The 27348-nt window shown below is 43.1% G+C and overlaps 1 protein-coding gene across 4 annotated transcripts in view; it reads right to left on the bottom strand.

Annotated features, from left to right (window-relative positions):
- The window catches only part of IL6R (interleukin 6 receptor), an 865016-nt gene that overhangs the window by 432089 nt on the left and 405579 nt on the right, over nt 1-27348 (bottom strand). For all 4 annotated transcript variants that reach the window (XM_044080645.1, XM_044080647.1, XM_044080644.1 and 1 more), the window contains exon 8: nt 3358-3436. In XM_044080645.1, the coding sequence (XP_043936580.1) occupies nt 3358-3436 (79 nt within the window). The remainder of the gene's footprint in view (nt 1-3357; nt 3437-27348) is intronic.

Here is a 27348-nt window from a genome sequence, read left to right as displayed (position 1 = left end):
TATTATCACTGGATAATATATATAAATATGGCTTGCTCAAGAATAGTTGTTGATACAGAACTTCAGACAGTATAAAAATAAATAAGTACAGAACATGAGAGAGGAAGAATTAATGAATTATCCTAATATTCTGAGCTATATACAATCTGTTTTAACAAGTAATGCTACACATAGGATTATAGGATCATAGGAGGTTAATAGACTATTGACCCTGAGGCCCTTATAAACCTAGCCAAGAGTTTAGCCCATATTTAGACAAATCAGCACCCAGCACCCAATGCCCCTGTCCAACAGGGACATGGGTGGAATCCCAGGGGTATATTTTCTGTTTCACATCTAGTTATCCAGGCTGTACTTAAAAAGGGGTAAAGAGGTACTCTGATTGATGTGGAGAGAGAATCTATTCCATAGATGGGGAAGTCTCTGAGACACAAATCTGTCCCGCAAGAAGTCTTGTTGATGTCACAGACCAGGTTGAGGCCGTGCATGTGGGTTACTCGAGTGGAGCTTGACTTGCGGATATGCAGCAGTTCCATCAAGGTGGGGTCCGTGATCGCCTTGTATGCCAGACAGAGGTCACCTCTGAGGAGTATGTAAGAAACCGAGTAGAGGGATAGGGCTTTTAGCCTATCTGTGTATGGTAGATGTTTGAGGCCCTGGATTCTACTGGTGAGGAACCTCTGTGGTCTCTCCAGCTGCTGCATGTGCTTTGTGAGGTACATGCCAAAAGGGGCATTGTACTTAATAATGGGCCTTATAAGGAAAGAATACAGGGATGTCATGACCTCCTTGTCCCTGGTGAGATACCCTTACTTATGAGGTGGGCCATGTAGATGCCTTTATGTACAATGGAAGCAACATGGTGGTCAAAAGTCAAGTTGCTATCAACCTGGGTGCCTAAATCCCTCACAACTGATTGCATGCTTAGGACATTGCTATTAATGTGATAATTTGCGGGGATGTCACTCTCCCCAAAGGGGATGATGATGCAATTTTTGGTATTCAGCTTGAGGCCATGTTTCTGGCACCAGTCATTTGTCTGAGTTAGACCCTCATGGAGGATGTCCACATCACTAGGGGAATTGATGACAGCACCCTGTTTGCAGTCAACTGCAAACTTCATCAGCCATAGCCCATGGGTTTTGGCCTGCACCTCAGAAATGTATATAGAGGTTCATAGATGTTTATAGATTAGTACTAGGCTAACTGCCCTTGTGAGCAATTTTATCCCTTGTGAGACTCAAACCCTGCACCTTGTGCTTGTAAGGCAAACACCTTAACCATTAGGCCACCGTCCCAACCCTCATATCTCAAATAACAGAGGCCCCAAGACCGAACCTTGGGGTACGCTGCTTGTTACAGGTCTACTGCTTGAGATGGCTTCCTCTATTTTGACTACATGAGTTTTATCAGTGAGCCAGTTTGCTACCGATCTGGTAACTTATGGATTGAGGCCTAGTTGAGAGAGTTTATCTATTATGCCCGAGTATGGAATAGTGTCAAAGGCTTTCGCCAGGTCAAGGCAGGCAGTGTGCACCATCTTCCCCTCATCCATGGCTTTGAAGACTGTTTCAAAGAAGTCAGCCAAATTTAGGAGACATGACCTCCCCTTGATGAAGCCAAACTGTGTGGGATCAAGTTTTTGGAGGCTGCCAATGTCCTTGTTATTGAAGTTCATGATAATCTGTTCCATGGCCTTGCAGATCAGGCTAGTTAGGCTGATGGGTCTATAATTTCCCAGATCAATGAATGCTCCACCTTTGTATAAAGGGATGACAGTAGCTGTCCTTCACTCAGCTGGGTTGAAGCCAGTACTCAGGCTTTGGTTGAATAGCGTGCCTAATGGTGCTGCAGGTTCCTGCCAGAGTTCAAGTAGGATGCAGCCTGAGATGTTATTGGGTCCCATGGAGGCTGTATTTTTTGCCTTTGAGAGAGCAGTTATGACCTGTTCCTAGATATAAGGTGAAGAGGGCAAGTACTGGGGATGTCCTGATTTACTGATGGGGGAACAGAGGGGTAACGTTTTCGCTGAATCTGTCAGCCAACAAGTTTGCTATATCTACAGCATTTGTATATGTGGTGTCCTTGACCACCAGTTCTGAACAGATCTGTGTGCTTCCTTTGAGGTTGCAGACATATGTAAGGAAGGCCTTATGACTGTCTCTAGTAGATGTGGCCAATTTGGACTTGAAGTTTGCTTTGGAGGATTTCACTAGTGCTCTTATTTGCTTGTTCAGGCTAAGGAGACATTGCTTCCAATTGGGCACCTGCTCCTTCTTGGTCTTGGATAGCAATTTTTTCCATTTGTTATAAAGTTTATTTATTACAGATGTCCACTAGACAGGTTTACTATTCCTAGCGGAGGATGATTTAGTCCTGTTCGGTATTCCTGATTCCATGGAGGTATATAAATGCTTGCACACTGAGATTAATTGCATCAGAATTATATAAAATAATTTAATATTATAAAATCATCATACCACATTCTTATTTGACAATTTTTACAGCAAACACACCACCCGCACTTTACTAATAAAGATAAAAGTATATTAAAATCAGCTATAAGAAATCACCCTTATTTTGGAGAATTTTCAGATGCATATTCTTGAAATGTGTGCGCTTTACAGCCTGTATAGGACTGGGAAAATAACTAACTCTTAACTGTTCATTTTATACCCTGTATATGATTGGGAAAATAACTAAACTGATATGCCTCATGTTACAAGTGTTACAAACAAGTTAGAGTGAATTGGGAACATGCATTTTTATAACTTTAATTTAATAAGCAGCGTTGGTTTAATTTCCAGTCTTTTGCACAGGTATTATGATCTGATCAGTTTTTGACATCCAAATGCTTAATATTGTTCAGTATTCCAATTCCAGTATGTGTTGGTAAGAAACACATACCTCTCTCAAGGAATCTTTATGTTATTGCTAAAAACAGTTACAAAAATGGAAACATCTCTGCTTATGTAAATTATTAGAAACATCATTGTTTATGAAAAATAAATTAATGTCATTGCTTTAAGAGAGAAAGGAAAATTGACTAATTATAATTACTGGAAAAAGTCAGCTTTATTACTACGAAATAAAAAAAGAACTTTGTGAAGAGATAAACCTGTCATGCATTTAACTTGATGAAATTGATGAATTCAAATCATAAACAAATATCAGTATTAAATATTTTATGAACTGATAGATTCAGTGCTCACAAACTGGTAAGACACATCTATTGCTTTTCTTTACAGTAAAGAAATATGTATTTGAACAGAGAACAAGGAGAGACAAAGAATTAATAAGTGATGACTGTGCATGATATGTGTACTCAGTACTGTTTTATCAAACTTCTTCCCTTACCATCTGAAGTCCTCCCACTGTTCTCATTGCAGTCCACTGTTCGGCACGTGACACCATCAGTGTTGTAAACTTCTAGATCCTTTAGAAATAAAACACAGAAACATTTAACCTCCTTTTTACTGTAATCTGTCACAAGGCTATCATGGTACCTAGCTGTGTCAGGTAAAATATTTTAGGGAATGATACCCTCTAACAGAGTAAGTCGATGGGCTTGCGATAGTAACTTTCCAGATTTCCAATGAAATGGTGAGTATTTCATCTGAATATAGCTACTGACTGCACCAATAGCAACTGTTTTTGTTCAATAGTAATTCAGAACACTTAATCTTGAAACAAAGACTAAAGTGAATATAATTATAAAAATATGGAAAAGAATACATACTTATAAAAATATTGAAAATGACTGTTATCTTGGATGTAAGCCAAGAAATCTCAACATCACTGGAATACACAAATGAGATCAAATATACACAGATTTAAAATCAATACATCTCATTACTTCCTATTCAGAAAATATTTATTATGTTATTTGTGTACTTATGTATTTAGTTTATATTTGTTTACCAGGTAGTCCACGTGAAATAGCCCCTTCTCAGTTGAGTCCTGGGGACAATAACAAAAGAAAAGAACATCACAATAATTTATGAAAGAAAAATAAATAAATCATGGTAGAACTGCATGGGATAGTTAGTACATAGCCAAAAAGATTGTATCACAATAGGAGACAAGAACACCACAGTATTGTATAATAGAAAGGTTAGGGGAATGATTGGATTGTTTATCTGTACTCGCAAGGCTTGCTGTCACTTACAAGATAATTATACCCTAAACACAGCTTTTTCTTATCATATACGACACTTTCAGACCTTCAATGTTGTTCCTATATTGTCACTTATAATTTAAGTATGGTTTAGTTAATTCCCACCTTGTTTGACATTTCAGATTCCTTAAGGAACACAGTACTGGTTTCTTAGGAAATATTACAATACTTTCATCTGAAATATATCTCTGAGGCTCTCACATCATGTAGTCCATTACATTTAAAATTTCTGGCAAAGAAGAAATATATATATCGTAAGGTATTAGCGGCTCTGCCATCTTTCCTTCCAACTGGGGTCATAAACATACGGAGCCTCAGGAGTTGCAGTTTTATTTGGATGAGATAAGCAATCTCTGTTGTTATAGTTGAGTGAATAGCTAAAAGTTCTACAGTCAGGTACACTGACGTTCCACTCACTAGGCTGAATAAGGAGAAGATTACTTTTAGCTGCCTGTCGGGTGCCAGGAATCGACACATAACACAAGCACTCAGGTCACTCCAGAACAAGTACAAATATGACTCTGTCATTAACCATGTTGGTGTGAATGACCTCAGCCATACCTCCCTGGACTACATGAAAAGAGACATGGGAGAGTTCTCTGATCACGTAGCCCAGGCAGGTATGACCCTGACCCTGAGTAGCATCCTTCCCTCACCAAGAATGATACCATGGTATAAAGAAAAAATTATCAATTTCAACAATTGGCTAAGCTTCTGGTGTCATTCAAATTGGATCCAGTGTCTGTCAGCCTGTGATGACATGCTCGACAAGCCACGCTGCTTCATTAGAGATGGCTGGCACTGGTCACCCTTAGGCTTTCGAATACTGGCCAAGGGTCTTGCCACCCCCATAATGCCTTTTTTAGGCAAGGCTCGAAAGACAAACCCACCGCCATAAATAGCACAAGTAACAAAAAACTGAGGGTAATGCTGCTCAATACCAGAAGTCTAAACCTCAAAATGCATGCACTCGAGGCGCTTCTCAATATGGAGAAAATCGATATATGTGCAGTAACAGAAACCTGGTTTAAGGCTCCAGAGAGCACACTAGCACTAACAGGCTACAACTCATACCATACATTTTGGCCACAGAACCCGGACCAAAATACAAAAGGCAGGGGCATATCCATATTCATCAAGTATACTCACACCTCCAGGTTAGTGGCACAGCACGATGCTTCAGAGATCATCCACATGCAACTAACAATGGGCAAAACTGCAGTTCAAATTGTAGCTTGCTACAGATCACCCACCATGTCCCACGACCACCATTCCACGTTTCTGGAAACACTGGAAAACATAAAGGTCCTACCAAACACCCTAATCTTGGGCAATTTCAATTACCCAAACATTAACTGGGAGAACTATTCAAGTATCAACTCCCTTGCCCAACATTTCCTAGAATTTATAAACTCAAACGCCCTGGATCAACTGGCCAGCACTCTCACCAGAGGTGATAACATATTGGACCTGGTTATTACTAACATAGGCGACCGGTGCTCCACACTGGAGGTCATCCTCTCACTGGTTAGATTTGACCATAAACAAATCACTTTGGATATCCACATTCCTCCCCCACCCCCAGACAAGGAAACCACTGTGGAAAACTTTTCAAAAGCAAATTTCACATTACTTAAGACCGAGTTGGAAAGTTTCAAACCCCCCATGCTAAAGGATAATGCTGTCCAAGCTGCAAAATCCTTTACTAATGCATTCTATGGGCATCTACAAGAATGCATGGATCATGCCATCCCAAGCAAAACCAGGACTCACTCCTTCAAGAAAATGAAACCGGTCTGGTGGACCCCTGCCATAAACAAGCTGTACAATAGAAGAAGGAAACTAGTACAGAAAATAGTGAAATCCCAAGAAGGGAAGACATCCCTGATCAGTATCAGCAAGAAACTATGATCCCTCATAAAAATCATCCAAGGTGAGCTTCGAAAGAAAAATTGCCAAGAGCTCCAAAAAAACCAAAAGGCATTCTTTAGCTATGTCAAGAATCTAAGTGGCAATTCTCAGATCTGCTCAGAGTTAGTGCAGAATTGCACAAAATCCACTGAACCAACCGATATCAACAACATCCTGGCAGACAGGTTCAGTGCAAACTTCACCCTCCTCTCACCCCCAAAAGGGCCCATAGCCATATCAGAAGACTGTAGACACCCTGAAATCACAGGCACTCAGGTTAAAACAGCCAAAAACACAGCATCAATTGGACTGGACGGTGTCCCATGCTGCGTCCTACATGAGCTCAAAGACAAACTAACCCCTCACCTAAACACACTGTTCAAACTCAGCCTCTCCACAGGCTACGTACCCATAGAGTGGCGCACAACAATGGTTATTCCACTCCACAAAGGTGGAGCCACAACAGACCCTGGGAACTATCGCCCTATAAGCCTGACTAGCTTGGTCTGCAAGACTATGGAGTGCATCATCATGGAACTCATTAACAGAGACATTGGGAACCTCCAAACACTGGACCCTACCTAGTTCGGCTTTATTAAGGGTAGATCATGCATCATGAACCTGGTGGACTTCTTTGAGACAGTTACCAAGGCTATAGATGAGGGAAAGGTGGTACACACAGCCTACCTAGACCTCGCAAATGCCTTCGACACCATTCCCCATTCTGGTATTATAGACAAGCTCACCAGCCTGAACATAAACCCCTACATCACAAGATGGGTTGCCAACAGGCTCATGGAGAGAACCCACATAGTGAGAGTTGCGGGAGCTAGGACCGACTCTAAACCGGTTACAAGTGGCATTCCCCAGGGCTCAGTCCTAGGACCCCTCCTGTTTGGCATATTCTTCTCAGAGGTACATGCAAGCACAGAAGGACTATGGCTGACCAAGTTCTCAGATGACTTCAAACTAGGGGCTATAATTGACTCTCCGGCTGACACAGACATCCTCCAAAAGGGTCTCCCTGAGACGGATACCTGGTGTCAAAATCATGGCTTCAAGCTAAATGACAAAAAGTGCATAGTCACCCCCTTTGTAGTACCCACAAACTACCACATAGGTGGTAGTCCTCTAAATATGGAAGACGTAATAAGGGATCTGGGGACCCAAGTAGATAGTAATCTCTCCTTTGATAATCACATTGCCAAAGTGGTTAGAAAAGCATTCTATGTGGCCCACCTAATCACAAAAGGGTTCGCATCCATATCAAAAGAGGTCATTGTGCCCCTCTACTCATCACTCATCCGACCCATCATAAAGTTCAGCGCCCCATTTGGGATGTGCCTTATAAGACACCTGCAACAGCTGGAAAGACCACAGAAGTATCTCACCAAGAGGATCACTGGCCTCAAACAGATGCCTTATGCAGCTCGACTGAAGAAACTCCAGCTGTACTCAGTTGCATACCACCTACTCAGAGGTGATCTCTGCCTGACATACAAGGCCATGTCCAACCCAGAATTGATGGACATGCTCCACCTAAAGAAAACCATATCCCCTCGAGCCACACGCTCTAGGGATCTAAACCTCACCACAACAATACATAGGACATGCTGGAGGGACAGAGTCCTGTCCCAGAGACTTCCCATGCCTTGGAACAAGATTCCAATCTACACTAGGCAGAGCTCCTCGCTAATGCTAATAATTTTACCAGTTTATATATGGATAATTCAAATCACCAAGGAAGAAAAACCCAACAAAGCTATGCTCAAACATGTTTAATAAATTCTTTATGCATGTTAGAATCCATGGAAGGTTTTCTATAAGGACAGATTAATCTTAAGGTATTTGATCCAGAAAAGGAATGTATATTAAATGACATGATCTTTAAGTCAGTATTAAATTAATGTAGTGTGTAAATTCAACAATCTTTTAAAAGAATTATAACATCACCTCCATTTCTATATGTCCTAAGACATTTACTCTTCTCATATCCTGGGATGAATAAATTAGCTGTATCCCATGCTATTATATCCAATTTCTCTTGCTGGAAGACATAAAGTAACTCATTATATTTATTTGCTAAACTTCTTGCATTACAATACTATAGCTTTAGAATGTTATTAGGTGTTTGTCAGTCTGAGACTCTAGGTCTATCAGAAATAGTTCTTCTGAAAATATTTTAACAAAGTAACCCATTTAGTGTAGATAAAGCTTGCACCATATTTATTTAAGTGCAGCATGTCATTGGCAAACATTTGGTAATCACAAATAAACTCTTCCCAATAAGTACCCAATGGTATATTATGAGTTAAACATACATATCTTAATCAATTGTTAAACAAGACAGCTTTAGAAAACATATAGTAATTCCAACTCATACTTGAGGTTATTTCACCAAATACAACCTGGGATTCATAAAGCTCAGCGCAAGGACGGTGTTAGTCTTGCGCCGAGTGTACGGCGTAGAGATGGCGCAGCAGCACCATATGCATATTAATGAAGGTGCGCTGCTGCACCGTCAACATGCACAGGAAACATATGCAAGTGCAGGGGGCGTGTTTAAGTGCTGCACAGAGGCGTGAACATGCCCGCTAAAGTCGTGCAACTTAAAATGCTGACTAGTACAGTCTGCCTCTAATAGTAATCAATCCTGTCAGTGGCCGTGGATACTGAAATGTATGCAAAGCATACAAGAGAGTTCCGTGAACACCAAAATAAAATCACAGGAGTAAACACACAAGCACGTAGCTGAATGTTGAGCCCCCGTTCCTAGAACTATTACATTTAAAACCCTGTGTCTGTATTTCATTGTCGTGTTGATTTTACGCCAAGTGGAAGTGAAATGCAGCGTGTTTGTGCGCTGCTGCCCTTTACTAAGCCTAGCCCAATGGTTAGAGCATTCGCTTAATATCTGCCCATTCGTGGTCCAAGTCGTCCTTGTCTGGACAGCCCAAAAATGAATGGGTCTAACCTGGGTCAACCTACCATGTCATGAAACATAAGTATTTGTGTGTACCTATATGCGTGAAGTACAGCATGTGGAAGACCATATATGCTAGGGTTGGCCTCACAACCATAATGGTATCAGAGATATGTAGAGTAGGCAATGTGTACCACTGTCTGTGCCATGGGCTAACAACCAGAGAAGGGATGGATGGTGTGTATATGGATTTTGGGGGGGCTGATGGGTAATGTAATAATCCACCAAGGGTAGAGTGGGTCGGATGTACAATAGGTGAACTGGAGGTGTACGAGGGAACAGTGGCAGAATCCAAAAGGAAACTAAAGAACATACAGTCACATCCCCAATACACCCTGTCAGGTCATATTGCAGAACACAATCCCACAAACATATGAACATTAAAATGTACGATACACATGTACAGAAACGGTACAGGCTCACATTACATAATGGTTTGGCCTGAACTGAGCCATCCAACCACTACACACCTGGATACATAATTTAATACCCATTGTCCCCTCCACAGCATGCCCCCCCCCCTTGCTGAATGTCCACCAAAACCACCCATACTCGGGCTGATAACTTGGGTCAGCCATATCTGCACATAGTGCCCCCTACCCACATCTAGTAGGCAGTCTCACCCTAAGCAGTCACAGGCCTGCAAACTAGTTATCCCATGCATGTATAACCCTCCCTCATTTTCATATAATCAAAAGAATGGGGGTCATCGGCATCCACAATTTTTGGATATCCCTCATGGGATAAGTGTCTGTTCTCAAGATTAGACTTGGGGGCACAACATGATTTCCACCTGGGTTGACATCCGGACACAAGTTGGATTAGCAGTACTTGTCCACAACCCTGCTCAGCCTCCACCCGGTCCTGCAGAACCTATGAACCGGGATTAAACACCTGACCATGATGCATGTCTCCCCATGTGCATTATCGGGAATATATACCTTTCACATGCTCCCAAGAAGCTTCCCCATATCCATCTTCCAAATAGTACACGTCCACAAATTGTATACCCTGTCCAGGTTCCACATTGTAATGATGCACACAACCCCATCGTAATGATGCACACAACCCCTGTATACAAATGGTACAAGTCCCTCCCGGATGCGGGTATTTATAAACATGGCCATGTATAACCCCAGATATCTAGACATATATCTATAAATGTACATACTTATATTCGCATAGCTACACATCACGCATACATGTACGTAAGTAGTTGTCAAGTATGTGTCCTATTCATAAATATGTATACTTGCAAATGTATACATATGTCTCTCAGAAACATATGAACATTAACATGTACTATACATATGTACACCAACAGACTGTCACATTTGTTGCCAGTAGTGTGGAATGCCTGTAGTAAAGTCATATATCCTAACTACCATCCATGCAGAATGTATCACGGATGGTTTGGTGGTCAAACCAGTGACTATGGTGTTTCTGTTCCTGGGTCCAAGCCATGCAAGGGCTGCTAATTTTATATAATGCCCAGAATAATGGCTGTCAGATATAGGGTGATTAAGGCACTTTCAAGCAGACGTAAGCGGGTATGTACAGCGGTAAGTGGCAGTCATTCAACAGTATGGGAAATGTAAATAAGTATGTAAGTTGATATGCATGTGTATGTACAGACAGAGATATATATATATATATCCATGAAGAATGAACATGGTCACAATAAAGCATTCATAACGAATGCAAAGGAAATCAGCAGCGGAACCCCAATATTAGTTAGTGCTGTCATATCAAGCTGGCCAGAGGTGAGCAAACCTCCTGCATCTCCAACCACAGGTAGGATGCTAACAGTGGGACTATCTTTGCCCATGTGCTAAGTCTGACTTTCATACAGGTACAGGGCAATCCCAGTCTCCAGTCAGACAAGCCAAAAACTGGAAGACTGTTTGAAAACCCTAACCATTATATGAATGTATGTTCCAGGACTATAAGCTTGGGAAGTCTGAATATACTTGGAGTGAGCCAACATACGGGACATGTCTAGAGCAGTAGGGTGTGGCACATGTGTAGTGGTGTGTTTATTTTCCAACTGGAGAATGGATGACTGCTGTGTTAGTCAAGTGTTGTGGCGTGTGTTCGGGTAACTATGAACCATGGGTATACATGCAAATGAAGCAGCACAGCAACAGTGTAGTAGTTAGAGCATCCACCGAACGAGCAGATGTTGCTAGTTCGACTGCAGCACACACCATTTACGACACGGAATCCGTATACGAACATATTCTGATATTTTTATGCTCTATAATGATATAATACCATTGAAATGTGAACTGGAGTGATGTATCACAGTAGGAATGGAGAAGGTGTTTGCATGATGGGAAGTGGTGGTTAAACATGGTGAAATGGAAAACCGCTGCTGAAATGTGTTGTACTCACCTTTTGTTCAATGGCCCTTGTTCTGCCCAACAACACAATAAACCGCCTCGGCAAGGCTCGATGCCAGGACCCTACACACCACAACCAATTTGATATTCCACTAAGCCACGGCAGTTATACTTAACTCTGATGTTATCACAAACATAGCAGACAGCACAGTCATTCAACAGTATGATCAAAGAAAATAATCATGTAGCTGTACATGCATGCGTATGTACATATAAATATATATATATATATATATATATATATATATATATATATATATCTCTAAAGAATGAACATATATATATATATATATATATATATATATATATATATATATATATATATATATATATATATATATATATATATCTCTCTAAAGAACGAACATGGTCACAATAAAGCATTCATAACGAATGTGAAGGAAAACAGCAGCGGGACCCCCGTATTAGTTAGTGCTGTCATATCAAGCTGGCCAGAGGTGAGCAACCCCCCCTGCATTTCCAACCACAGGTAGGATGCTAACAGTGGGACTAACTTTGTCTACGTGCTAAGTCTGACTTTCAGACAGGTACAGGGCAGTCCCAGTTCCCAGTCGGACGAGCCAAAAAATGGAAGACTATTTGAACACCCTGACCATTATATGAATGTATGTTCCAGGACTATAAGCTTGGGATGTCTGAATATACTTGCAGTGAGTCAACATGCGGGATGGGACTAGAGCAGTAGGGAGTGGCGCATATGTACTGGTGTGGTTTTTTCCAACTGGAGAATGGATGACTGCTGTGTTAGTGAAGTGTTGAGGCGTGTGTTCGGGTAACTATGAACCATGGGTATACATCAAAATGAAGCAGAACACCAATAGTGTAATGGTTAGAGCATCCGCGTAATGAACAGGCATTCACGGTTAACACACATATATTTATATATATACACACACACATGCACACACACACACACATATATATATATATATATATATATATATATATATATATATATATATATATATATATATATATATATATAAACGTCGTAACAATAAAGCATAGAAAAGGAATGAGAAGGGAATCAACAGCAACTATAGTATTATATAGTGCTGTCAGCGTATGTCATATCAAGCTGGCCAGGAGTGAGCAAAGGCACTGCTACTCACACCACAGGCAGGGTTTTACCAGCGGGAGTAACATTTCTGATCTGCTAAGTCTACTTTACAAACAATCAGAGGGTAGTCCCCAGTGGGACTACCAAAAATTGACAGCATAATTGGATCTCCGTCCATTACACAAGCAAGGGCAGGTATGTTCAAGGACTAAATGGTGGGAGAGCATGATAATAGTTGTGTTGGTGCAACATACATGTAGGGCCCCTAATGCTGGGGGAGGGCAATGAGTGGAGGTGTGTCATGGTCGTGAAAGCAACTGTATAATGGATGGATTGCGTGTATGTTGAACTCAGGTGGGGTCAAGGAACCATGTGTATGTGATTATGGATCCAGACGTGTCATGGTTGGATGGCCTGGTTCTAATTGGACCGCCTCATGGAGGCCAGCGAGTTAGTTAAAAGTATGTATGCATACGCACATGCATACATCTATATGTTGAAGTACATTCCCTGTAACATATCCATTCCATTTGCAGACATAAACACATGAATGTGCCCTTACAAACCTCAACAGTAGATAGAATAATAGGTAGTGCATGACAGGGAAGGGATGAAATTGCTAAAACACAGAAGTGTGTACAATGTCTGAAGTCAGTGCTGTGCTGAATAAATCAAATGTGAGGACTGTCTCACACAGGGAATTATCCCTGTGATCTGAATGCAATAGCAATGCCAAATACTAAACCAGTCTATTTGTAAAAGAATCACACTGAACACGTACATAATTAGTTCTCATGTGTAACGTGTACGTTACCATATAGTCAGACTAATTAATTAATTGTAGTGTCATGTTAATGGGAGTAAGTATGTAAGAAAGTAAGAGTCTAATCTTGACATAAAGACAAGTGTGTCCCATGTGGGATAACGCAAAAATTGCGAATGGTGTCCTATTGGTCACTCATGTCACCAATGTTTGTGGACTAAACATTAGGGATTCCTGAAGATACGTGTAGTGAGTCAACCGATGGGCTGGGTCTAAAGGGGTAGGGGTAGGGAGCGGCCAATGTGTACTGGTGTGGATACACCGCAAATCCATCTGGAGAATGGATGACTACAGTGTTAGTGAAATGTTGGGGTGGGTGTTTGGGGAACTAGGAGACATGGGTATATGGGTATATATGCAACTGAAGCAGCACAGCAATAGTGTATTGGTCAGAGCATTTGTCTAACGAACAGGCATTCACGGTCCGAGTCCCACACTAGCACATATCATTTTCCATGTGGAATGTGTATATAAACATATTTATACATCGTATTGCTGTACAACCTACATAAGAACATGTACATGTGAACTGGAGTACTGCATGAAATGTTTAATTAATGTCATTCAATCTCAGTGTTAGTGACATAATGAATAAGTTACTATTAAGCAGGTGTAAGCACAAATATGCAGTATTGAACATATATAAGCACCAGTAAGCATGTTTAAGTGCGTTTGCATGGGGGTACTTTTCCGTTAACGGGGCAACATTGTTAATGCGGTTGCTGACTTCTGAATCCAGTGTCAAACCGTGTATTTGTGTTAGTCTTAACATGTGTGTGTAAAATGTAGGTTACAGTTGTTTTCATTTTGTTTTTACATTTTATCCATTTAACTGATTTACACACAACTGTTAGCATTAACATCCAAACAACTTGGCTTGAGGTTGGAGTCGGAGCTTAGCACCTGCATTGAAAGCATTTGCCCGAAAACAGAACAGTGCAAAAACAAAGACAAAGGCCTACTATTACAGCAGTCTATCCATTATAGGGAAAGCAGGCATTGTAGAAAACATTTTCATTGTCAAATACCCATCCTTAACATCTCTAATTATACTTACTCGGCGTCTTCAAGCCGCGAGGATGCGATTACAATCAGTAAACAGTGATTGTTTGTTTTCTAAGAGTGTCAGGCATGGATTTAGGAAGGCATCGCTGAGCCCGGAAATAACTGTGTTTGCGATGTATACATTTGTTGCTATTGTACAAGGCTTTTACACAATTAATCCAAGTTGAAGCCTAGTCTTAACAACTTGTGTCTTGTAAGCCCTTCACGGCAAACATATACATAGCAATTTCCCTGTCTTTTAATCATCATTTCACATGCCTCACAGAGGACTGAAAACTGACTGATTACAAAGGGTCAGCATGACTACGTCTTTGTAAACTGTAAGCACAGGCAGTTACTTCATGTTAGGCATTTCATGCAGTGTACATATCACCATGTCATGACTAATTAACAGAAGAAAGGAATGTCATGTTATTTGCAAGTATGTCCTTATTACTGATTTCCTGTCTGTGTGACATACCGGGGCAACACTTTAAAGCGATCGCTCCGCTGTAATGCAGTACCTTAACACGTCTGTCAGGCAGACGTGTGTAAAATTAGACTAGCTACTTGGTTAAACATTTAGTTATCAACACAAGCATTTTATACCGACATGTGCTCAACAGGCATGTTAATGAGTTGCATTACACCTGAATGATTGCATTAATAGTGTTGCCCTGATAACGGAAATATACCCATTCAACAGTATAGGACATGTATTCAATTATGTAGCTGTATGTGTGTTAATGTCCATATATATATATATATATATATATATATATTTATATATATATATATATATATATATATATATATATGCATACCATACATAGATATAGATTATATATATATATATACATATATACATACACAGATATAGATTTTATATATATATATATATATATATATATATATATATATATATATATACACATACATAGATATAGATTATATATCCCAAGAACAAACCTCGTGACACCAAAGCAATAGGGAAGAATGAAAAGTAAAACACCTGCAACTCCCGTATTTTGTACTGGTGTTTATCCCAAGGCAAGTGTGTGTCTGTCCGACACATGGGTTCAGACTGTAGTCTGAGTAATAATAGGGTTGCTGACGTTACTCACCAGGCCTATTGCCAAATGTATGGGTATGTCTTGCCAACTCAGTCACTTGGCTGATTGTGACATATATGGCCACTATATAGGAAAACTACAAAACACACTCCCCAACACATCCAGTGGCTAGACACTCACAGCCACCAACACACAGGATATGACTGACAAACACATACACCTGCTATGCCTTGAAATAGAACATCTACGAAACTACTTTAACACACTACAGCATTACGCAGTTACAGAACGTGCTACCGAGATAACTGGGTTACAGCAGTCCAAGAGGTGTATTTGTAGGAGGGTGACATCAGCAGGACTGCCAAAGTTGAGTATATGAATTGTACGGAGTGTGAGTACTCCAAAAGCATTGGTCTCTCCTCAGGCAGACACACAGACACACACACACACACACACACACACACACACACACACACACACACACACACACACACACACACACACACACATACACCAAACACACACACACACACACACACACACACACACACACATACACAGTTGGCAAATCTGGGATTAGAACACTGACCTAACTACTTTATCACACTACAGCAATGCGCAGTTATAGAATGCACTACAGAGACTACTGGACTACAACTTTCCCAGAGGTGTATTTCTAGGTGAGTGACATCAGCAGCCTTGCCAAAGTTGAGTATATGAATTGTACGGACTGTGAGTAGCCAAAAAAGCATTTCACTCTACACAGTCTGAGATAGACAGACACACACACAATCACACACACAATTGGCAAGTCTGGGTTAGAACTACTACCTAACTAGTTTATCACTACAGCAGTACGCAGTTATGGGACACACCATGGAGATTACTGAGCTACAGCTCTCCCAAAGGTGCATTTCACATTGGATGACCTCAGCAGGCTTGTCATAATACTGCTATGGGGAGGGCAGTGCGTGCATGGGGCATAACCCATTCTTGTAGAGGTTGACATGCCACATGCGGGCACACACGGGATCATATGTCACAGGTACATGTATATGGCTACTAGATGATTACGTCCTTGTACAGTCATGTTGCACAGCTGGCACGTGCATCACATAGTCTGTCATGCTGACAGATACTGGTTGCTAGTATCTGCAGTGAATGACATCTGCACCTCATGTGTTTGGGGCCCTTTGGCTGTGTGCTGGGTGTGACAAGCCCGGATGGCTCCTTGTCACAGTCACCATCTTCCACACATCTATGTCCGTCTACCTTTGGCTTATTATAGTGTATTGTCCTTACATATATGCCTGTATTCCTATCCACTGTGTGTGCAAGGCAGGAGTGGTGCATACTGACATGTGCCTGCACTAAGAACTGCAACTGCCAGATATGTCTGAATCACTAGTGTTTGCAGACATGGCCTTCATGTGTTTAAGTGTGTGAGCATGCCCAGTATGACCTTTTCAGTATGTTGTTGACTGACATTGCCTTCATACCTTCAAGTGTGTGAGCATGCCCAGTATGGCCATCTGTATCGCATGTGTGGATCAAGTCCAGGTAGTTTGTACTGCGGTGCTGACCTTTGTGTTGTACACTGACAGGTAGCATGCTGTGTCTGCAGGGTATCCATCAGTCATTTGGCATTGACTGTTGCTACATGTCTGCATAGCGGGGGAGGGGGGATAGACACCTGACTGTATCTACATTCCTAGACAGGAGCGGGGGGGCGCACACCTGACTGTTGCTATAAGTGTACGTTGGATTGGTGGGGACACCTGACACTTGTACACATTTGCTAGGACTGTACTGGTATGTCAGGTTCTCCATTTCAGTGTGTAGTCTTACCTATTGTGCTGGCTAGAGGCATGCCAGTGTACTACAGATCTTAGCTTTAATTACCAACATATTAGTTTCTGACTTTCTAGCCTTCACAACTTACATCCAACTGCCTGGCCTGCTGTAGTCTGTCTGTGTGGGTCTGGAGGAGGGTTACCCATAGGGCACATTCAGAGGCCATAGTACAGCATTTGTTTGTGTCTGTCTACACCTGTCCTGCTGGCTGTGACTTGTGTGGGTCTTATGGACACACATGTCGCTCAGCCCATTACCTGTAGTGGGTTGTGTCACCCTGTGTAGTACTGGCTACTGTGGTGACTCCAGTATGTGTTACAGATGTCATGTTGCCACTATGGGTGTCTACTGTCTGCTGCCTTAACATTCGGCCACCCAATTCCCTTGCATGCTCACATCCATACCATAGCTACAGGTAACAACACATTCTACTCCATTTGGCAATTGCTAGGTTGATTGACTTACCTTGAGGGTGTGACAGACTTGAGGATGGTGCTGGAGGGCTGCCTATGTTAGATGCACATAGTACACTCCCTATACATGGTTGAGTGCAGGTAGTGTCATGTTTGGCATCCCTTTTACTGTCTGTGCGAGTCAGAGGGGGTGTCATTCCCTGGGTCCCTACTGTGTCAGTGCATATGCTATGCATTGCCTCTTTGCCAAGGCCAGGTCATACTGGGCATGCCTCCTTCTGCCTACTGGGTCAGGCTCAGGTTGTTCCCCCTCTGTGTCACTCTGTGCCTGTACAGGCCTTGGCATTGGTGGAGGGCTGTGTGGCCCTGCCCCATTCTGTTCCTGCTGCAGCTGTTTCCGCAGGATCATATTGTGTAGCATAGCACATACCATAACAATTTGGGTGCATGTAGCTGGTGAATACTACAAGACTCCACCGGATGTGTCCCAACACTGGAATCATGTCCTGAGCATCCCAAACACATGCTCTATTTTATGTCTGGCCTGTGTGTGTGCCTCATTATGGTGTTGTTGTCAGGTGTGTGTGCATTTCTGATGGTTGTAATCAGCCATGGCTTCAGTGGTTTCCCAGCATCCCCCACTAGGTGACCTTAGGGGATGTCCATATTGGCAAATCTGTGGTAGAGCTGCATCAGATGCCATATTTCTGAATCGTCATAGCTTCCAGGGCAGCCAGCACACACATTCATTATAATGCCCTGGGCATGACATACAACCTGGCAGTTGATGGAGGGGATGCCCCTGCGGTTGATGTAGGCCCTACCCTACTCACCGGGTGGTGCTTTGATGCATAAGTGCATGCAGTCTATAGCATCCACTACCCCAGGGTATTCTGCTATTTGGTGGAAGAGACGCATATTGCTGGTCAGCACCTCACATGTGTTGAGGAAATAAATGTGCTCACTGGCATGTGCTGACATGGCACCAGGAACTGGTGGAAAACTCTGAATGCTGATGCCTGTGAGATCCCCATGATATCCCTAGTTGTGCTTTGGGAGGTACCTGTAGCTAGTATACCTAGGCTTACACATACCTTGGTATCTACTGGGATGAGTTCCCCTCAGCCAGTTTGATGTGTCAGGTGTGGCCGGCACAACTCAACAATTTGCTGTAGGAGGCCTCTGTCCACCCTACAGCGCTCCACTATCTCCAGCTCATGTATCCCTGGTAGATTACCCAGAGTCTGTACACTCCTCTCTGTCTCATCACTGTGGGTTGTTCAGCAGCATTCACATCCTCACCACCCTTAGCCTCTTGCACGTTGTTCTATGTTGCCTGCTGCAGACCTTCTCATTTTGTAGGTTTGTTTGTTAAAATTTCCCCGCTTGTATACACCGGTGGTGTAGAGTGTGGAAAAACCAGAAGGGAAGGTGCTTGCTTAGTTTATAGTAGTGTTCTGGGCTGGGCTGGTCTGCTGCCTCTGTAATTGGTTGATCCTGATACATTTCACCTGTCAGCTCATCTAGTTCTCCTTGATTACTTTCCTACTGCTGTTTCCCCTAGGCAGATTTAGACACACCCCCAGCTTAGCCACACTAAGCTAGGAGCAATCCCGAGCCACAGGGCTCCAATCCACTTACAGTATGCCTGACACCCCCCCCCCCCCATGATGCCACCTATATCCAAGTCTTGCACCTGGCTATCTATACTCTTACACTCTTGGGACCTGCCTCACACCCTGGGGAAAACTGGGATTCACTATCCTTCACCTCATTTGCATAGGAGTGCCTGCTAATGCATAGTTACATGTCCCATACTGAGCCTCCCATAGACTAACCACTGCTTACTGTTGCTCAATCCCACATACACCTGCTCACAACTGCTTAAAAGTGCCTTACTCACTCCATATCCAACGGTGCTTGTTCTGCCCAGCAACAAAATGACCGGCCTCTGCAAGGCTCGAAACCAGGACCCTACACACCACAGCCAATGTGCTTTACCACTAAGCCATGGCAGATATACAGACATCAGATGTTACCATGAACATATCATCCAACATTACGGACATCAACAGGGATGTTGACAGTTAAGCTGTACATAGCTGTGAACCTGTGTGTTTAAAGTAGGAGTCCATCCTGAACAGGAGTATGCCCATCTGTGGAATGGATATCTACTATCACTATACAAGGTTACAATGGCCATGCTCATACACATAGAAGCACATAACTTACACAAGGTGTCAGTGGGCATGCTCACACACTTAGTAGCACAGGGCTGTTTGGAATGCACTATGAGTCCAACTACACAAGGTTATACTGGGCATGCTCATGCACTTAGTAGCACAGGGCTGTTTGGGATGAACTCATTCTAAACACAGAAGGCCACAGTGGCCATGCTCATACAGTTAGACATACAGAACGTGTTGTAATGGACTCCGGTGTTAGTAGTTGTCATTGTTAGCAGGAACGCTGCACTACATGTATCTGACACTGGTCATCTACACAATGTCTGCTGCTGTCCATCACCTTAGATGTATCAGTCTATACCAAGCACAATACTGCCACTCACAGTGATGTCATGCTAGGAATGGCAACTGCTTGACCAACACAATGAGCCAATGTCCTGCTGTAATTACAAGGTTGTCCAGTGTCAGTCATTCTGGGATGACATGACTGACAGAAGACAAGCCTTTGTCACAGATCACATGCATCCATGATTCAAGGGAGTGGTAATAATTCCTAGGTCACATTTGCCCATATAGTGTCATTCCAAGGCAAATATCCTAAACACAGGATAACACCCTGATACCTACCAGTGCTAGATGTGCTAGATGTGTTGCTGTCGTAATCACAGCTGCTCACTGTAGATCCTACAATGGGGAATACTGACATCTGTGCAGTGAGGAACACCTGGCTGAAGGCTCTGTAGTTCACAATAGCACTACCACCATATAACTCAGAACCAGACATGTGGGCCATAACACTGGTATGGACCACTCCAGGTGGTGGTGTCCCCACATTCATAATGGCTACTCACATGTACAGACCAGTATTCCAACATAAGTCATCACAGATGAGCCAGGTGCAGGTCACAGTGTCAAAAGCTGCATTCTAGGATGTAATCCTCAGACTCCACCATGTCCTCAGACCACCAACACACATCCATACATGTGGCATGACATATAATGGTACAACACCAAGTAACCTTTGACTGGTGGACTGCACCTTGCCCTACAACAATGGTGCAGAGTACCCATGTACTGTCACAGTTGCATCATGTGTTATGCAATGCAATGATACCACTGTTTGTAACCAGGTCAGCTGTACATATACCAGGGTCCCTCGGATATTGACAGCATTAACATATGACTGTTGCTGTGAACCATTTAGTGTGTACACAGCCTGACATGAAGCTATGATTGTACATGATGTTTATCTGGAGAGCAAATTGTTTTGACATTTGTGTTGGATACAACCTGGGATGTGGTCAGGTCCCAAGCAGCCTGTATGTATGACATTAGAGAGTGCAGCTTGTACCTGCATAGTTGTTATTACAGGGGCTCTGTAGTGTACATGGATATATGAATGTGTACCTGTTGTGGGGGGACACAGTGTGTTTATGTTATCCAAGACCCTATCTGGATGAACAGGTGCTATTTCCATAAGTGCAGTACTTCTCATGCCATAGTGCTGAGAAGCACAGCAGGTCTTGTTGTTGCCATTATCTTTCATGACACAGCTATGGAATCCTCTGTGTTTGGCCTCATAATATGTGGATGATTAGTTTCACAGTAGCTTTGTGCATCATTATATGGTGTATCTGCAGCTTACTGAGGTTGACCATGGATCAAATTCCACTCATGTGTGTTGACTCTTGCACCAGTTACTACCTTCTGTGGTACAGTTTAAGGCAGGGTACCACTGGTTTGCCTTCATGTTTGTGTTTGGTTGATTCCTGTTTCTGTTTCAATGGCACATTCACTGCACATATGTGAGTGCCTAAAGTGCATTTGTGTAGGACCCAGCATTTGCACATGCATTGTACATCTGCATGGGTGCCATGACAGTCACCACTTAGCTCTTAAGAAGCATAACATTGGCTTTGAAGACTGACCATGTGTGGCATACTGTTAGTCCTGTTGGTGTGACTATAGTGATCCAGGTCATTGGTGTTGATGAAATCCAACATGCATTGAGCACATGTTTTGGTACATAATGAGTCTTCCCAGTTCATAATGGGATAGCTGAGTGGCCATGATTATGGTTTACTGTCTCTAAACTGGTATTCCCCATTATGACAGTTGGGAATTCTGAGGTATGGCAGATGATCTGTCACAAGGTGCAATTTGGATTACACTTTGGCACAAAGGTAGTTGCTCAGCATAATGCATCTTACATTGTGCAAGTGCAACTAATGTGGGGGTGTACATATCCCTCAGGAAGTTGGACACACCTGTGGCCCATGTGTTCCAATAAAGGATGATGGCCAAGAGGTGAGGTATGTGTTATAACATGATCATGCAGGGGTGTTCTCCAAAGCATTGAACCATATCTCAATCACTGCACAGATATGTTCTCCATGTTTCAGATTGCCGTAAGTGTGTCCATATTGAGTACCTGATTTGTATCATTGAGTAGCAAGACCCACAGTTTATTTTTTGGCTGTCCCTGTTGCACCATTGGACTTTCACTTAAACCTGGCATGATGAGGGCACTATAGGGGAAACATGGGCCATTGCCAATATCCAGATTCTCAGGGGTGACAGGTGCAGGCCCTGTCTGGCAAAGCATCATGGTCTGTCAACCATGTTATCCCAGGCAGAGTGATGCTGGATATTCTTTTATATTACACCAGTACATTACATGATTGTGGAATACAATCCTTGTCCCTGTACTGTTGCATCATTCTGGCCAATGGCAGAATGTTACCCAGGACTTGGGACATACCTGCATGGGCTACAAGATCTGACAGTTCCTACATGTGTTTCCATGCAGTCCAGGCTACTGCATCACAGGTCCTGCACAACATAGAATATGCCAGAGACATGTGTATAGTTCTAAAGGTGGTCTGAGTATATGGGTATGTGGCTAATCATGGCAGACAGGCAGTTGACAGTATGTTTGCCCTCATATAGCTTGGTGTGTAACATAGTGCTAGAGTTTGCATTCACAAATGAGTACTGTTGGCCATGTTTCTGGCCACATGTTCTGAGGTGTGACACAATTATGCAAACTATGTCGTACAGTCTTTGTATTCTGTTGTCTGTCTATTCCAACTTGGGAGGCCTCTTGCTTGGCCATAATCTTAGAGGCCTCTGTGGATGTGTGTGATATCTGGTGGCATGTGTGCGTGTCCTTACTGTGTTCTGGTAAGGATATGTGTTTGTTGTGGTGATGAGATGCATGTGTTAACCTACACCTCTTGACTGTCTAGTCCAGTCATGGGTGTAGAATGGACTGCCTCCAAGCTCACCCCTGTAGCTGCATCCCAGACAATGTGTGGGGTGTATTGTTAGGTGGGTTTGGCAGTGTACATGGCATAGAGATTGCATTCACCCAGGATGGCCACATACATTAAGCTGACATTAGTAAACACCAGTAGCTGACTAGTGGACATGCCTGTATGAGCATTCAGTACTACAAGTACCACGTACTGTATTTAGTTTACTTACTGCTTATGAAGATGTTTTAGACAGTGATGCTCACATGTAAATATTTGTGTTATGGACGTGGCATCACTAGCTATTACAGGAAAATGGTAGCTACCTTTAGTGGCAATCTCCCTCTGAGGACCACATCACATCCTGATAGTTGATTACAGATGATTAAAGTGTGAACAGGGCTGTATCCTTGTCTGGGTATATACTCACATACCCAGCAGAACCATGAGCTTTGTTGGGCACAGACACCCACTCCACACACAGAGTCAAATATCAATAGACTCTGCTACCACTATCGACATGATCTGGATATAATCAGATAGTGTACGCCATCACCTATGAAGCAGCTATTACACATGGGCAGCAGTTTCCTACATCTTACACTCCTACTGCAGATGTCACACTGGAGTTAAAGATGATATGCACTCTGTTTCATTACCAGTACTGTCAACATATTTCCAAGCAGCTGTTAGTCTGGCAATGAGAGGTTAGGCTACACAAATTTAAACGTTCAACCAGTGTGTCTCTACTGTCAATATCCACTCTATGTAGGTGTGCACATAGCCATTTGGCACAGCCCTGTATCATGGGTCAATACACATTTGCAGAACATGTACACATGCACAGCTATCATTGCTTGCAAACAGTACTAGAGAGGTGGATATTAGGCAAGGTGGACTTTTAGGCAAGACTCAAAAGACAAACCCACCACTGTAAATAGCACAAGTAACCAGTAACTGAGGGTATTGCTACTCAACGTCAGAGGTCTAAACCTCAAAATGCACACACTCGAGGCACCCCTCAGTATGGAGAACATTGATATCTTTGCAGTAACAGAAACCTGGTTTAAGGCTCCAGAGACCACCCCAGCACTACCAGGCTATAACTCATACCACACATTTTGGCCACAAAACCCAGACCGGAACACAAAAGGTGGGGGTGTATCCATATTCATCAAGGATACTCACACCTCCAGGTTAGTGGCGCAGCATGATGCATCAGAGATCATCCAAGTGCAACTGACAATGGGCAAAACTGCAATCCAAACTGTAGCTTGCTACAGATCACCCACCATGACCCGGGACCCACATTCCACATTTCTGGAGACACTGGGAAATATGCAGGTCCTACCAAACACCCTAATACTGGGTGATTTCAGCTACCCAAACATTAACTGGGAGGACTACTCAAGTACTAACTCCCTTGCCCAGCGCTTCCTAGAATTTATAAACTCAAACGCCCTGGATCAACTGGTCAACACCCCCACCAGAGGGAGCAACATATTGGACCTGGTCATCACCAACATAGGTGACCGGTGTTCCACACCTGACATCAACCCCTCGCTGGTTAGATCAGACCATAGACTAATCACTCTGGATATTCACATTCCGCCCACAACCCCAACCAAGGAAACCACCGTGAAATTATTTTCCAAAGCAGACTTCACGTTGCTCAAGACCGAGGTGGAAAGGTTCATGGCCCCCACACCAATGAACAATGCTGTCCATGTTGCTGAAACTTACACAAAGGCACTCTATGATCATCTGCAGGAATGCATGGATCATGCTATCCCAAGTCAAACCTAGATTTACTCCTCCAAGAAAAGGAAACTGGTCTGGTGGACCCCTGCCATAAACAGGCTCTACAATACAAGGAGGAAACTAGTACAAATAAGAGCGAAATCCCTAGAAGGACAGACATCCCTGATCAGTATCAGCAAGAAACTATGATCCCTCATGAAATCATCCAAGGCTTCCTTTAAAAGACAAATTTCCAAGGACTCTACAGATAACCACAAAGTGTTCTTTAGCTATGTCACGAACCTAAGTGGGAACTCTCAGATCTGCTCTGAGTTGGTGCAGACTGGCACAAAATACACTGAACTGACTGATTTTGCCAACATTTTGGCAGACAGGTTCAGTGCAAACTTCACCCCCCCTCACCCCCTAAATGGCCCATAACCATACCAGAGGAATGTACGGCCCCAGCAATCACCAACACACAGGTTAAAACAGCCCTTTCCAAAGCCAAAAACACAGCCTCAATGGGACCGGACAGTGTTCCAGGCTGTGTCTTACAAGAGCTCCAAATGAACCAACCCCTCAACCAAACACACTGTTCAAACCCAGCCTATCTACAGGCTACATACCCATAGAGTGGCACACAGCAACAGTTATCCCACTCCATAAAGGTGGAGCCACAACAGACCCCAGGAACTATTGCCCTATAAGCCTGACTAACCTGGTCTGCAAGGCTATGGAGCGCATCATCATGGAACTCATTAACAGAGACAATGGGAACCTCCAGACACTCGACCCAACCCAGGTCAGCTTGATTGAGTGCAGATCATGCCTACTGATCCTGTTTGATGTCTTACAGTCACCTAGACTTTAGGTGACGGGGTGTGGTAGTTCAAACATACTACCTGGACCTCGCCAAGGATTTTGACACCATTCTCCACTCAGGTATTATTTATAAACTCACCAGCCAGTACATACACCCATACATCACAGGTTGGGTTGCCAACAGGCTTACACACAGAATCCACATGTTAAGCCTAGCAGCCTCCAGGTCTAACTCCTAACCAGTCACAACTGGTGTCCCACAGGACTCAGTCCTGGCACCCCTACTGTTTGCCATATACTTCTCAGAGGTACAGACAAACACAGGTGGACTACAGCAGACTGTGTTTGGCGATTACTGCAAACTGGGAGCCATAAATGACAGTCCAGCTGACACAGACGTCCTTCAAGGGGCCTCACATAGACCAACGCAGGGTATCAAAGTCATGGCCTCCAGCTAAAGGCCACAAACTGCACGGTCATTCCATTTTGGGAAAACTAGACACCCACATATTAACACGAGTGGCAGCCACTTTAATACAGATGAGGTAATGGATATGTGGGGACTACATTAGATAGTCATCTCTCCTTTGACAATCATATCTCCAAAGTAGTTAGGACATCCTTCTATGAAGGCCATCTGATTACTTAGGGGTTCGCATCTAGACATACTGAAGTTATTGTGCCCCTTTACTCATCACTCATCAATCCCATCATTGAGTATGACAGCCCATTTGGGATGTACCTCAGAAGACACATCCAACAGCTGGACGGTCCACGAACGTACCTCGCCAAGAAGATTACTGGCCTCAGACATGTGTCCTATGCTGCCAGACTGAATGAACTCTTGCATTACTCAGTGGCATCTTGTTTACTCAGAGATGATCTTTACTGGCCAACAAAGCCAAGTCCAAGTCAGGCTTAATGAATATGCTCCACCTATGGGAATCCATATCACAGTGAGCCACACACTGTAATGACCTGCACCTTGCCACAACCATAACTGGAAGATGCTGGAGTGACAGATTCCTGTCACATGTACTCCCCATACTTTGGAACTACATCCCTGATTACATTATATGGAGCCCCTCACAAACACTCCAGGGAAACCTTGCATAGTGGATGGGGAACAGTGGATACACCCCAGGGATCCTGAAATTGGCTCTGCTCCACAGAGGGACAGTTAGTTAATCAATGGGGTGGTGACAGCTGACACATTTTGGCTAGGCTTATGAATGGCCTTGGGCAGTTAGCCAAGTACCTACCTATGTACCTATGAACCTATACATACAGTATCAACACATGCGGATAGCTTAATTTATTATTCAGGTGTTGACTTACCTTGTGCCAATAGCAGTTGTGTGTGCAATAGTTGAGGGCTTCCTATGTAGGATGCACACAGTAGACAGCCTGTACATGGCAATTTACAGGTGGTCTTGTGTGTGTGCCATCCATGTTTACTGTGTGTGCGGGTGGAGAAGGGTGTCAGTCCATAGGTGCCTACACTGTCAGTGTGTGTGCTATACGTTCCCTCTTTGACAAGGCATGGTTATACTGGGCACGCCTCCGTCTGCCTACTGGGGCT

This window comes from Protopterus annectens, chromosome 8.part0, assembly GCF_019279795.1.
Source record: "Protopterus annectens isolate FY-2018-M chromosome 8.part0, PAN1.0, whole genome shotgun sequence".
Taxonomy (NCBI): Eukaryota; Metazoa; Chordata; order Ceratodontiformes; family Protopteridae; genus Protopterus; species Protopterus annectens.
This window is presented reverse-complemented; position numbering and strand designations above follow the sequence as displayed.